The following is a 13336-nucleotide window of genomic DNA, read 5'->3' as shown; positions in this document are numbered from 1 at the left end:
ACCTCGCTTACAGAAAGACTCTCCTACTGTCTCTGACTTAAAATAAAAAAATAAATATTAAATAATAATGATAAAAGTATGTGTGAAAGAGCAGATCGTGAAAAGAATTTAAAAATAAATTAACAGAGTTGTTTGTGGCTCCTTGTGTTGTTTAGATCTACACTTAACACAGACCCTCAGGAAAACGTACAGTTTTCCACATTTTATGTTACAGTCTCATTCCAAAATGGATATAAATTCGTTTCCCCCATCAAGTCAATACTAGTTGAAACCCCCTTTGGCAGCAGTTACAGCCTCAAGTCTTTTCGAGTGTGATCCTATAAGCCTTTCATGCTTATTTTTGGGCAGTTTCTCCCACTCTTCAATGCAGAACCTCTCAACCTCTCTCATCAGGTTGGATGGGGAGCGTCAGTGCACAGCCATTTTCAGATCTCTCCAGAGATGCTCAATAGGGTTCAAGTCTGGGCTCTGGCTGGGCCACTCAAGGACATTCACAGAGTTGTCCTGAAGCCACTCCTCTGTGATGCTAGCTGTATGCTTATTGTCGTTGTCCTGTTGGAAGATAAACCTTCACCCCAGTCTGAGGTCCAGTGCACTCTGGAGCAGGTTGTCAGCAAGGATGTCTCTGTACATTGCTGCAGTCATCTTTCCCTCGACCCTTACTAGTCTCCCAGTTCCTGCTGCTGCAAAACATCCCCACAGCATGATGCCACCACCACCATGCTTCACAGGAGGAACAGTATTGGCCAGGTGATGAGCAGTGCCTGGTTCCCTCCAGAAACCAGCTTGTCATTCATGCCAAAGAGTTCAATCTTTGTTTCATCAACCAGAGAATTTTGTTTCTCGTGGTCCGAGAGTCCTTCAGGTGCCTTTTGGCAAACTTCAGACGGGCTTTCATGTGCATTTTACTGAGGAGTGGCTTCCGTCTGGCCACTCTACCATACAGGCCTGAGTACTACAGAAATAGTTGTCCTTCTTGAAGGTTCTCCTCTTTCCACAGAGCAACACTGGAGCTCTGTCAGAGTGACCATTGGGTTCTTGGTCACCTCCCTGACTAAGGCCCTTCTACCCCAATCACTCAGTTTAGTTGGGCGGCCAGTTCTAGGAAGAGTCCCGATGGCTCCAAACCTCTTCCACTTACAGATTATGGAGGCTACTGTGCTCTTTGGGACCTTTAATGCAGCAGAAATCTTTCTGTACCCTTCCCCAGATCTGTGCCTCAACACAATCCTGTCTCTGAGGTCTACAGACAATTCCTTTGACTTCATGGCTTGGCTTGTGCTCTGACATGCACTGTCAACTGTGAGGGTTTATATAGACGGGTGTGTCCAAATCACTCCCAATCAACTGAATTTACCACAGGTGGACTCACCTCAAGTTGCAGAAACCTCTGAAGGATGATCAGTGGAAACAGGAGGCACCTGAGCTCAGTTTTGAGTGTCACGACAAAGCATACTAATGTACATGTTACATTTTTTGTTTCAAGCAACTTGTTTCACTTTGTCATTATGAGGTATTTTGTGTAGACTTTTGAGGGAGAAATTTATTTTAATCAATTTTGAAATGAGACTGTAACATAACAAAATGTGGAAAAAGCGAAGCGGTGCGAATACTTTCCAGATGCACTGTAAAATATAAAACGGAAGATATAGATATAACGATGACTTAAATCCGTGAAAGGATACTTGTATTAAAAATGATATTTTCATACTAATGCCTGTGACCAAAGCAACCACAAAACACACATCTTGGTTGTAACCATCCTTTTATTAACAGTAATATGTAAACAGATACATTATGAACAAGCACAGATGTGAATTCCCTTTACTGTAACATGGTCTGTCAGTTCAGCCCTATGTCTTCTGCCAGCATCTGTTTGTATTGAGCACAAGCGAACCGCTCATAATGGAATCAGAATAACACGTTGGTGTCTTGAACGCATCGACTCCAGTTTCTTTGCTAATGCTAAGGACAACCTGCTGCGTTCCGTGTTGACACATGCACTTGACAACACGAGGGGACAGGACAACAGCTTGTATTTACAGACAGTCCAACATGATGTGAGCCTTTTAAACTGGGTTTTACTGTTGTTAAAAGGGTGATTTTTATTCTAATGAGACTGAACCGTAACTGTTTGAATACCTGCAGCTATCTACAGAACACTCCTAATATCTCCTCACCTGTATTTTTTAAACAAGAGGCTGAGAAGTAATAAATGGTATAAAAGTTTGAATTTCGATGACCCAACATTGGAAAATATGACACGAATGACACATGAGGATCCTCATGTTAAATCACTGTGCCCTCATTGAGTTCATCTCTATCACGAATGCTGCGTTGACATTCTGTCATACTTTCTGAAAAAAAAAAAAGTCAGTGTTCACATTTAGTCAGCATCGACTATATTTGAAATCTGGGACCGGCAGGATTTAGCAAATGAACAATTTTTAAATACTCCTAGTTGTCACGACAACCACCTTCTGGCACATTCACGGACATAGTCTGTTTGCTGTAAACCACGACATTAGATTTAAATGCATGTGTGTTAACGCAGAAGACAATTCCAACTGGATTTGAATGCAGCATAAATCACACTTTCAAAAGATAAACATAGTCCCATTTACATAGTTTCACCGCTAGGACGCAGCCCTTGGTTCGTTTGAAGCAGCAGCCGTCATAACAGAAATGTTGTCCACTGACGAGCACATTTTTCATTTACAGATTCAGTAAATAAAAACAGATTTTTTTAATAGTGAGCATAAAAACAAAGGCTTATTCTGCAATTGAGAAATAAGTTAAGATGCGAGGATGCTTAATGCTTGAATGACAATGAGTAATAAAATCCCAACTAACTGATAAGTCATTGGCACGCCTTAAAAAAAAAAAAAATCCACTACAATTTGAAATAGTTAAGTGGGCAATGTAATATCTTTATAATACAAAACAGAGGATTTACTCCACATGTGCAGTGTCTTTTTTATTTTCTTCTTTTACACATCGGATTAGATCATTTTATTTAAAAGGCAAGTATCACTACATTCCATTTACAGTAACAAAAAAAAACAACAAAAAAACAGCAGCTGCCACTTGTTCTCTCTGAGAAGTTAGGATTAAGCTTTCAAATAAACTGAGGTAACTCTACCTCTTGTGCTGAGCCAGCAGTTGCATCACAGTGTCAGCTGAAGAATGCTGTCACTCGCGTAAATCTTTTAAACATGAGCTCCGGTTGCCAAAAACACAACCCAAAAGTATCCTCACATGCCGTGATCTTGCATTTCCTGTCGCTAAGTAGTAAACTGTGACTTCTCGGTGTCACAGCACAACAGCATTTCGTGATTAACTTTGTGGCTTTTTCAGAAAATGAATCTCTGAAGGACTTCTGTGTTTTTACCAGTAGAGGGCAGCAGTGCTATTAATGTTAGTTGTGGTGGTGGTGGTGGGGACAGTGAGCCCCTGGGCACACATGTTAAAGGCACCCAACCTCTCCTACACGGGAACAACATCTCCAAGAAAGACAAAATACACATCTCTTTTGTGTTTTCTTGTAGTAGTTTTGCATCTTTGTCATTTTGTATCTCTTTATGGTCTTTTTGACTTTTCTTCAAGAAACTGCTTGCTCTAACTTCAATAAACCAGCCCTGCCCCATGAGACAGGTCATTAAGCTTCCATTAGTGCTTCACAATATAACAAATATTCCTTCTTTGTTCCACTTGTGTAACATAGAGCTATTTCGTTAGAAAGTACAAAATAACTGTAGGAGGAAGAATACACCAAAAATATCGAATGTAAATAATCTTAAAGTAGATTCATTGTCATCATTTGAGCCATCAAACAAATAGACACAACATCAATCTGTTATAAAAAGCCAAACAAATGCAGCATAAAGAAAGCTTGACTGTGGAAATCAAGCACTTCTCTCATACATGGGTCTTCTTGAACGCAGCACGTCTTTATCTATACTTGCTCAGATGAAGAGAATGTCAATAAAAAAAAAAAAGAAAAAACTACTGCAAACCTAAACAAACATAAATAAACCTCAAAATCTAGAAGCAGTCAACATTAAAAGCTCAACAGAAACTGTTCCTATGACGAGATGGGATTTTCAGAGTAACAGAAGTAATTCCCTTATTGCTTCTTTGAAAAGTATCTCATCAGTTGGGTTTTTTTTGTAGGTTTTTTTTTTTTTTTTCCAGCATCAAACCAGAGTCCTTGTTTGTCGAGACTATCGCACTATCAGCACCTGACGGGGGGGGGGGGGGGTCGTCCAGGAGCAGCACGCTGATGATAAATCATACGTCATGCTGCCCTCCCATCCACCCACACACCCTCTATGCAGTGCTCTGTGCATATGTGTGTGTGTGTGACTAGACCAGGGCTCGGAGAGGGAAGGACAGGGCGGCTCCTAAGGACAGACCGAGGGCCAAGAAGAAGGTCATCAGGGCTCCTGCGGTCTCTGCATCCTTAGGCTCCACCAACCTGAGCAGGTGAGAACAGAAGCTCAGCCATGGAACAAGTACACAAAGACCACAATTTTAATAAACCTCGGCCTAATGATTAACTACAAGCGTACAGAGAAACCTCCACAGACAACACTCAGATGAGTTCAATGTTCAGCTGTGTTTCAGTTCATAATCCTTATGATTTTAATGACATCAAACCTGGTTTTTAATATCAATGCAATAATCTATTTTCCCATCAAGAGCCATTCAAAGTGTGTTTTGTAATTACCTCCCTGTGCGGTAGTTTTCATTTTTCATTATGCAGTTTTATGTCTTGGATATCCCTCTCTCTCTCTCTCTCTCTCTCTCTCTCTCTCCTACAGCCATATTGTATAAAACTAATACAGGCTACTTCTGTTGCCTGTGGAGAAAGTATGCAGACTCCTTTCAAAAACAGCGACATGTTGTTTCAAAAGATATTAAGAGGCGTAACAATGTCGTCACATCTATTCAGCGACAGGTTTGTTTGTACTCACTGTGGCGCATAGGACATGGAAAGGCAGACGAAGTAACCACTGGACAGAGAGAAGAGAGCCATGATGACAGTGAACGCAGCGTCGTGGGGGAAGTAGACAGGAAGGTAGGAGCGACTCTGAACGTTGCAGAGCATCAGCAGAGGGATGAACGCCACCCTGAAGACGACCAGCGCCGGAAACAGACGAGACTCTTTACGAGGCTGCAGACGTAGAAAATAGCATTATTATAGAAAAGTTAGAAGTGTATTTGGAACATGAGCGGACTTTAAAAAAAAAACTAAGCAATGGACAGATATTCTCCAGCGTCTGCAATTTAACACCACGATACGGGATCCTCAGATGCTCACCCAGCGTACGAAGGTGGTGACGGTCCGACCGAGCCAGTCGTTGATGTTGAAAGTCAGGAAGCAGCACACTGAGATAAAGAAGCGCTCTGACGAGGAAAAAAGAACAGCATAAAGGAGACTCCTGAGAGCAGAGTGTGTGTGTGTGTATCCACTAAGTGCATGCAGCTTCATTCAGTGAGGCTAGGTCATACCCCATTTTCCTGGAAACACCGTTCTGACATCTGCAGTGACGGCTGGGAAGACGGACAGAGTGACCGTGAAGACAAATGTCACGCAGAACGCCATGACCCAGATCTGAAAATCATAGAAGAGCAAACCTTAACTGACCTTGATCTGTAGGAACTGTTCAAATCGGAACATCAAACCGGTGTGTTCACCTTTTTGAAGACCTCGATGACCGAAGCCTTGGCTTGTCCCTTTTCTTCCTGCTCCAGCGGCAGGAAGGCGCGCTTGGTCCCGTCTATATCGGAGTCGAATTCGGCCTCAGCCGGACCACCGCCAGCTGAGCCGTTGGCATGGCCGTTCAGCTTGCCGACCTCCGCGCTGCTTCTGTCTTCCACTGATCACACATAAGGAAAGACATATTTCAAACAAGATGTCCGGCTTAGCGTTTGACTTCAGTAAGTGAACCACTTTGGGCTTTTTAGCATTCTGTGCAGGCTTCTGTGAGTCTAACAGGCTCGGTCTTTGTGTGGGCACTGCCAGGACTCTAATTGGATAAACAGAGGGTCAACGCACTTAATGAGATAATGTTCCACTGAATTGATTTAATTCGACCACGACGGCAGAGAGACAGAACCGTGAACTGCAGGGTGGGTTAACGGGGGAGAAAACAGATAATCTCTCACTTGTCATTCAATATTTGATGATCTTAATTCTACTAATATTAAAGAGCTTGAGCTTTTGAGTTCCCTGAAGGCAAAATCCCACCTTGCAGCAGCTCGTCTGTGGTGCACGTCTCATACTTGATGCTTTTGTTGAGGTGATACCGGGCGAACTCCTGCACGGAAGCGACAGAGAACACAAAATTAGGTCTCACAGCTGAAACACAGAAAAGTAAACAAATAAAAACGTGCATGATGCCGTTTCTTCTGTAGACATGGAACCCAGAAAAGGTCGATGCAGGATTTTGTATTTGCACCTCATGCTGAAAAGAATTCCAGGGATACTCTAGTTTGGGTGAGGCTGGAAGGATTGTGGGTAATGTAGTCTTGCAGAGGTGGTGTGAACTGACTGACCAGGCGGTACAGCAGCAGGTAGCTGAAGAGCGTAACCAGCGTCCCCACGCATGGCGTGATGAAGTAACCCAACGCCGCTGACCCAGAGTCTGCATCACCTGAGCATCAAAAACACAAGTGAGCTAACCAGGAACGTACAAAATAAATGGAAATACTGTTCACTTTGAGATTTTGGAATGGAGCAGAGTGTTTTTCTTGTGGTGGGTGGTGAGCGTCATGCTGACTTGAGCAGCTCACAATTCCATTTTGAATGTCCTGTTACTAGGCAACCGGGGATTCAGCACCCAGTTGTGTTTTGTGTGTATGTGGGAGGCTTACTGCCTATGGCTATCAGCATGGCAATGGCAGCGAAGGTCCCGGCCAGGCCCTGGCCGCTCATAAAGATGGTACTGTACTTCTGAGGAAGCAGACCCACCAGGCCAAACAGACTGCCCTGCAGCACGGCACCAAACGCTGGCGACAGGAAGAGCACTCGTTCAGTACCATTTCACTCAAATGTACACGTACATACGCTAATCTTAACCTCTTTCTTTCTTCAGGCTTTGGCTCACAACCAATCACACTGACTTACAGTTGATGAACCAGATAGTAGCCATGGTGACAGAGAAGAAGCGGTCTTCCTCCATGGGCACTTTGACCAGAGCTGCTGTGAGGATGAAGAGCAGCAGGATGAAAACCAGGCTACCTGCGATGCGTATCGCCTCCGATATCCTGAAACGAGAAACTCCGACATCAGTCATTTAGACATAACCTGCACCCAAAAAGATTATGTAGACAAGAGACACGGCCACACGTAAACGCCCAACACTAAATGGATTCTTTCCTTATGCTAAACGTTACGGCGAAAATTGACGCCTTTCTCTGTAACGGACTTTGCGCCACCGCTGACCTCTGGTAGAGGAAGGAGTTGAGCAGGGTAAAGAGCAGCAGGGGCAGCTGGGACAGCAGGGTCATCCAGTTGTTGAAGTAGTACTCCTTGCGGACCACCGCCGAGCCGTTGATCAGTTCTGTTGTGTTTAGGCGGCCTTGGAAGTACTGCGAACCCAGACGAAACAATGCTTTTAGACTAAAAAGTACAGGAAGAGTCAGTCCCTGATTATTAGAATAATAATCGCTATTATTTTTTTAAGATTAGAAATATCTCCTTAGATAACGGTATTTTTCACCCCGCGTTTAAACATGCAGGCGAATGTGGTGCAACCTCTTTTAAAAGACACCCAATCTTGATCCAGAGACAGAGACTCCCATTCTTATGGCGACCAATGACCTTCGTTTGTCAGCTGACAGAGGTGAGAGCGCTATTTTAATCCTTTTAGATCTCAGTGCGGCATTTGAGGCAGTCTGACACGCGGACATGGAATTTGACTAATCCCATCCGTCATGTACTTTACACAACGTAGTGTTTTTAGACAGATTATTGTCCTCAAGACCACTGTCACCAGATTAAAACGTCTGGTCTGAACTTGCTCTAATTGGAAAGCGTCATGACACAACTGCTGTGATTTGGCGCTATATAAATAAAATGAATTGAATTGTCATCCATCAAGCTTGCGATACTTTACAAAGTGCAAGTAGTGAACCACTGGACAAACAATTCCCCTCGCCATCGCTACAGGAAAAGGTTGTCAGGCAGACCTTAAGAACACAGATCTACTTTCTTTAAGGGATTAAGTAATATTTTTACCAAAGAGGCAGTCATGAAGAAATTCCATGGTAGCAAGGTTCCCAGCCCAAGAATGAAGAAAACTGTCCCCACCAAGCAGCACCTACAGATGAGACACAAAAGGCGTTATTTGAAAGAGGCTTTACGGTCAACAGCAGGATGCTTCCTAAACACAATTGATGGAAGTTTATGTTATTATCCCTAAGGTTTTCACAACATCAAAGCCTGTTCCTTATACCATTCATGGCCTGCATTTCTTCAGCACTAAACGTTTATTTACATTCCATAATAATAATTAGTAGTTTTGACGGAGACGCACCATGCAGTTCAGCATTACTCTTTGGAGTACTCTATCTCATTAAAACCTACTGCAAACTTGACATTTCTCACTGCCGCTGCACATTAAAGGCTGCTGGTATTGTGCAGAAGACGCAGGAAACTGTTCTAAATGTGTGTTTCTGACAGTGGATCAGAATACTGCATAGAGCTACTGTAGCTTCTACAGCGACCTGTCAGATGAAGATCTGCAGGTGACAATATGAATGTACACATTCAACTTCTCAGCAAGGTAGCAACCTCAACATCGTGACCAAAAAAAAACAAACAAAACACAGGAAGCGAGAAGACTCACCAGTCTTGAGGAGCATCTGTTCGTCCCTTCATCCTAATGTAGGACGCTCTGGTAAAACTGCAAGGACAACAGGAGAGAAGAAAGGTCAGCCACATCTCCAAAGACTACAGAGCAAGGAGTTTGCTTTCTTTACACTCCCCCCTGCCAAGGCTTCACTATTTAGAGATGCAGGAATCCATTCACATTCTAGCGAGAGGCTGCGAGAAGCTGGGAACAGGACGTCCAAAAATAAATAAATAAATAAATAAAGAAGTCCTTCAAGTACAGAGCTTTGATGTGTGTCTCAGAATCATGGAGGTCAGGTAATGGGGTCTTTAATCCTTGTGGTATGCTACAAACCTTTGAGTATTAGAATGAACTACAAATCTCTTTAGTAGTTTAACTTACATAAGCCACTGGAAACAGCAGGAGTGCATACGTCCAACCAAATGATGTGACTAAGTGCGGCTTCAATGATTTTCCATTGAAGTTTTGGCACTGAAAACAGCAACCCTGAGGCTGGGAACAAAATGCTGTCCCTTTTTTTTTTTTTTTTAAATGTACATTTGTCAAGAAGCCACTCCCTGTGTGTGCACACAGTTATCAGGGAGGGAAACCAAACACTCGTCAATAGGACCGACACTCAAAGCTATTCATTTAGGCCTGTTTACAGCGTTGCCACAGGCAGCGTATGGCTGCTCTGCTTGTTGTAACTTGCTGGTAGGACACATAATAGAGCTGCGACTCACGTGTCCTGCTTTAAGAGTCTGTGCTGGTTCCTAAAACACAGCAGCCGTGGCCGAGAGGTATAGAGAAGTGGCTTGTGATCGGAAGGTCGCTGGTTCGATTCCCCCCACCGGACGGGCAGGAAAAATTTGATTACAGTGGAGTGATAATGTCCCCACCCCCCCTTAGCCAGCTGATGTGCCCTTGAGCAAGGCACTTAACCCCCAATTTGATCCCCGGGCGCTTGACTGCTCCTGTGTGTTTCACTGCATGTTTCAGGTGTGTGTGTGTTTCAATCAGTGATGGGTTAAATGCAGAGAAGTAATTTCCCATTTAATTAAACAAAATTATTAATAAACACTCAACAATATTCAGCCAAACATGAGAGAACTCTGTGCGCATTTTGGAGCTGTAGAAGACGGACTGTGTTGTGCTGTGAGCTGTGTCAGTCAGGGGGCTGACTTCCTTCATCTTCCATGGATCACACCGTTTTGTACGCTTTACCACCAACTCTGGCAAGTGAAAATAACAGCCTGTTTTCTCCCTGGTAAGATAGTTGGCTGCACAGCCTACATCCGCATCTTAGTGAGACAGGGCAGTCTTTGACAGGTCACGCTAGGTCGAAGCCTCCCGGCCAGTAAATCTGCATGGTCGAAAATCATTACAGTCTAACTAGAAGGCAGGTTTCAGGCAGCTGAGCAATCAGAACTAGCTAGTAAATCATGGACAAGGGGAAAGTTTAGTGGACATGCAGGTCATAAAAACTGCGCTTGTGTTTATTTCTTTGTACATATCAAAGAATGAAAGACAGGATGGGAGGAGGTATGATGGCCACAGTCTCAGCGCTTGGATACACTCCATTTAGATCTGCCCGTGCTTCAAAGCTTTCCTAAAAAAGCTTTGTTCCTTCCGATTAAAATGAAAAGAAAGCGGCAGGAGGTAAACCAATAGGATTAATGTCACCCTGTCCTCTGCAACGGTCTGTAATGTGGACAAAAAATTTTGCATTATGTCCTAACTGATCTGTTATTGAAACAATACAATACACAGCTGGGAACAGGGCTAAAAAGGGGAAATGCTACCAAACCACATTTCATTTTTAACTGCTTCTGTGGGTGACTATCTCTTCACATTAAATCACTGATTTTCACAACACTAATAAATATTGTCTTTTAGACATTCGCTTTTTATTATCAGGAGTGTGCAGATCTCTTGGCACAGAGAAAACAGTTACTGGTTGGCTATCCAAACAAGCCACACTCATTAGGACCAAGCGCTTGGAAAGATTACAGACTTGAGGCAAGGACAGAAATGTCAAGGTTGAAATATTTTGTTCTCTGAGAACAAATCACAAGTTTCTGTCTGTTGGAAACAAATGAACACAACCAGAAGGAAATGTTACATTCAATGTTACAAATCATAAACGGGAATCTCACACTTCAGTTTCCTGTCACTTTCAAGTGATACGACCTGTTCTGAAAAAGCTGTGGAATGACTTTTGTGGCTCTAAGAGGAAGCTACATAAAATCTGACAAAGGTCAATGGTGATGTCTCCTGTGACAGCGTTGTTTGGAGCTTAAGAGCACAAATTTAAACATTATTAAATCTTGGGGTGTCAAGTGAGAAAGAAGAGAGCTTACCAAACCTCTATAGCCTGCTCCTCATCTCTCATTTCTGACTGAGGCTAGCAGCTTGAGGCTTATTAGCCAAGACTAGCATAACACACACAGGGGTGCAGGTTTAGACAAGAAAGAAGACTGCATGGAATCAAAAAGAAATGCAACCTCTCCGGGTGCAGTACTAAACTGGTAATGCACCGACTCCTGAATATTCAAAACTCAAAAGGCAACAAATCTTTACCAAACGGAGAACTGGAACGATCATTACGTTACCTGTGCTCATTGATTATATTGGAACTGATACTCTGCATACAGGGTTGTTCACAGTGAAGACCAAAAAATCCAAATGAAGTGTCCCAAAAATAAGCACATACATTTTGAGCCAAAGGGGACTCAAAATATTCTAGTCCTTTAATCAGTCTTCTTTATTTCCTCACTTTAGACATAAGACAGTGTTTGTGAGAATCGCTCTTTTGCAGACACTGTCTGTTTAGCCTCAGGGCGCCTGAAGTGTGGAGGAGAAACAGCTGACGAGACCAAGAACTGGAACCGGCTCAGTCTGGTCCCAGCAACATCAAAACACTATTTGTGTTATTGTCTCTTTTCATTTCGGACAACCCCCCCTCATTCATCAACAGACTCTCAGACAGCTACCTACTGAAATTCAATCTTGCTCAACCCCCTCTATGTTATACTTCCTAAAAAAAACACACACGCATGCATTTTTATTTTCCTGTGACGGAAATCAATCTCTGCAATTTGTGAGCTGACAGATGCTTTCAAGCAAAAACTAATCTGTTATCCAACCCCCAGACTTCTTCAACTTCACTACTGAGTCACAGGAGATTACTGGGCCCTACAATAATCCAGATTGAGTCATACCGGCCATGTGTTCATCAGGTGGCATGGGCAATGCAGCTTTTAACACCAGGTGGGGGGGGCATATATCTATATATCAATATAAATATATCTATATATATAGATATCTATATATCTAGATAGATATATAGATAGATATAATGGATAGTGCAGTTAGTTAGTTAGTGCAGCTCGGTCTAGCAAGATGTACAGTAGCAGTGTAAAATCAAAAAATTTCATTGCCTTACTCGATAGTATACGACCTGAGAGTGTGGGCTTCATGAGCAGCACGGACATTACACAGACTAACAGATTAGGTTACAGGTTCAGTATCATGGCTCAATAATATGAACGACCAAATCATATGAAATCAAACCATATGTCACACACATACCTGCTCCATTCAGCGAAGAAGCAGAAGAAAAAAAACAAACAAAAAGAACACCGAAGAAATACCATTAAATACAACTAATAATTTAACGTGCTATTAACAGGCACTACGTAAAACGAGAGCCGCATTGGCTTTTCATCACACACTCAGCCAGTGAAGTAAACAGCAATCCTGTCTTAAAAGATGATAAACATAGCCCAACATAAACAGCATCGCCACTGTAAAACAACACCGCCTTCCGTTAACGTAACGGTAGGTTTGGTGCTAGTTAGCGTGACGGCGAGACTCACCTTGGGCAAAAATGTTGGGGTCTTTATTACAGCGTTTCCATGGTGTTACCACCGTAAAGTCAAGCACTTGTAATATGCAGATGGTCCAAAAATTGAATGATTTGTGGGGAGGTGAATTAATGGCTTCCTGAATTCGTCGTCGATAGCCTCCACGTGGAATGTACAAATGCGTACGTTAGTTTATGAACCAGCTCCGTGAAAGGTTCCACACAGCTTACGCACAGCAGTGCAAAAAAAAAAAAAAATGCTAGCAAACACTTCCGGTGTCAAATTTTGACACCTGTTTTTGTTTCATGTGTCCAAACTACAGCCCTCCCCTCCAAATTTAGCATTTGTTAGGATAAAGATTTTAATATTATGTTAATATTATGCATGACGTAATATTAAGGGCGCTGGCTGAATTTATTGGAAAACTCATGCAGGTTTAAATTTACCGCTTTATGATTCCAGTATATTGCCTGGGGGCTTATTTACAAAACAAAAGAAATATATTTATAAAACCTCACTTCGATGTAGAAATGATCTCCAAGCAAAGTCTAGAATTGATTTGAGTTATTATCTGCAGGTGAGGCTATATATTGGAGCAGGCTACTACAATTTAATATTAGCCTGTGGAGA

At 42.6% G+C, this 13336-nt stretch overlaps 1 protein-coding gene across 1 annotated transcript; it reads right to left on the bottom strand.

Moving 5' to 3' along the window:
- Nucleotides 1-1748: 1748 nt before the first annotated feature.
- LOC124054655 (equilibrative nucleoside transporter 2) lies at nucleotides 1749-12951 on the bottom strand. The gene is made up of 13 exons (XM_046380911.1): nucleotides 12719-12951; nucleotides 8856-8912; nucleotides 8246-8327; nucleotides 7451-7596; nucleotides 7133-7272; nucleotides 6880-7014; nucleotides 6562-6659; nucleotides 6254-6323; nucleotides 5701-5882; nucleotides 5515-5617; nucleotides 5324-5409; nucleotides 4977-5176; nucleotides 1749-4477 (listed from the first exon to the last, which is right to left on the bottom strand). Exons 2-13 carry the CDS (start codon nucleotides 8885-8887, stop codon nucleotides 4366-4368), a joined length of 1386 nt encoding a protein of 461 aa, XP_046236867.1. The 5' UTR covers nucleotides 8888-8912; nucleotides 12719-12951; the 3' UTR covers nucleotides 1749-4365.
- Between the last annotated feature and the right edge of the window lie 385 nt (nucleotides 12952-13336).

This window comes from Scatophagus argus, chromosome 23, assembly GCF_020382885.2.
Source record: "Scatophagus argus isolate fScaArg1 chromosome 23, fScaArg1.pri, whole genome shotgun sequence".
Classification (NCBI taxonomy): Eukaryota; Metazoa; Chordata; class Actinopteri; family Scatophagidae; genus Scatophagus; species Scatophagus argus.
The sequence above is the reverse complement of the archived record's forward strand: the minus strand, read 5'-3'. Positions and strand labels throughout refer to the sequence as shown.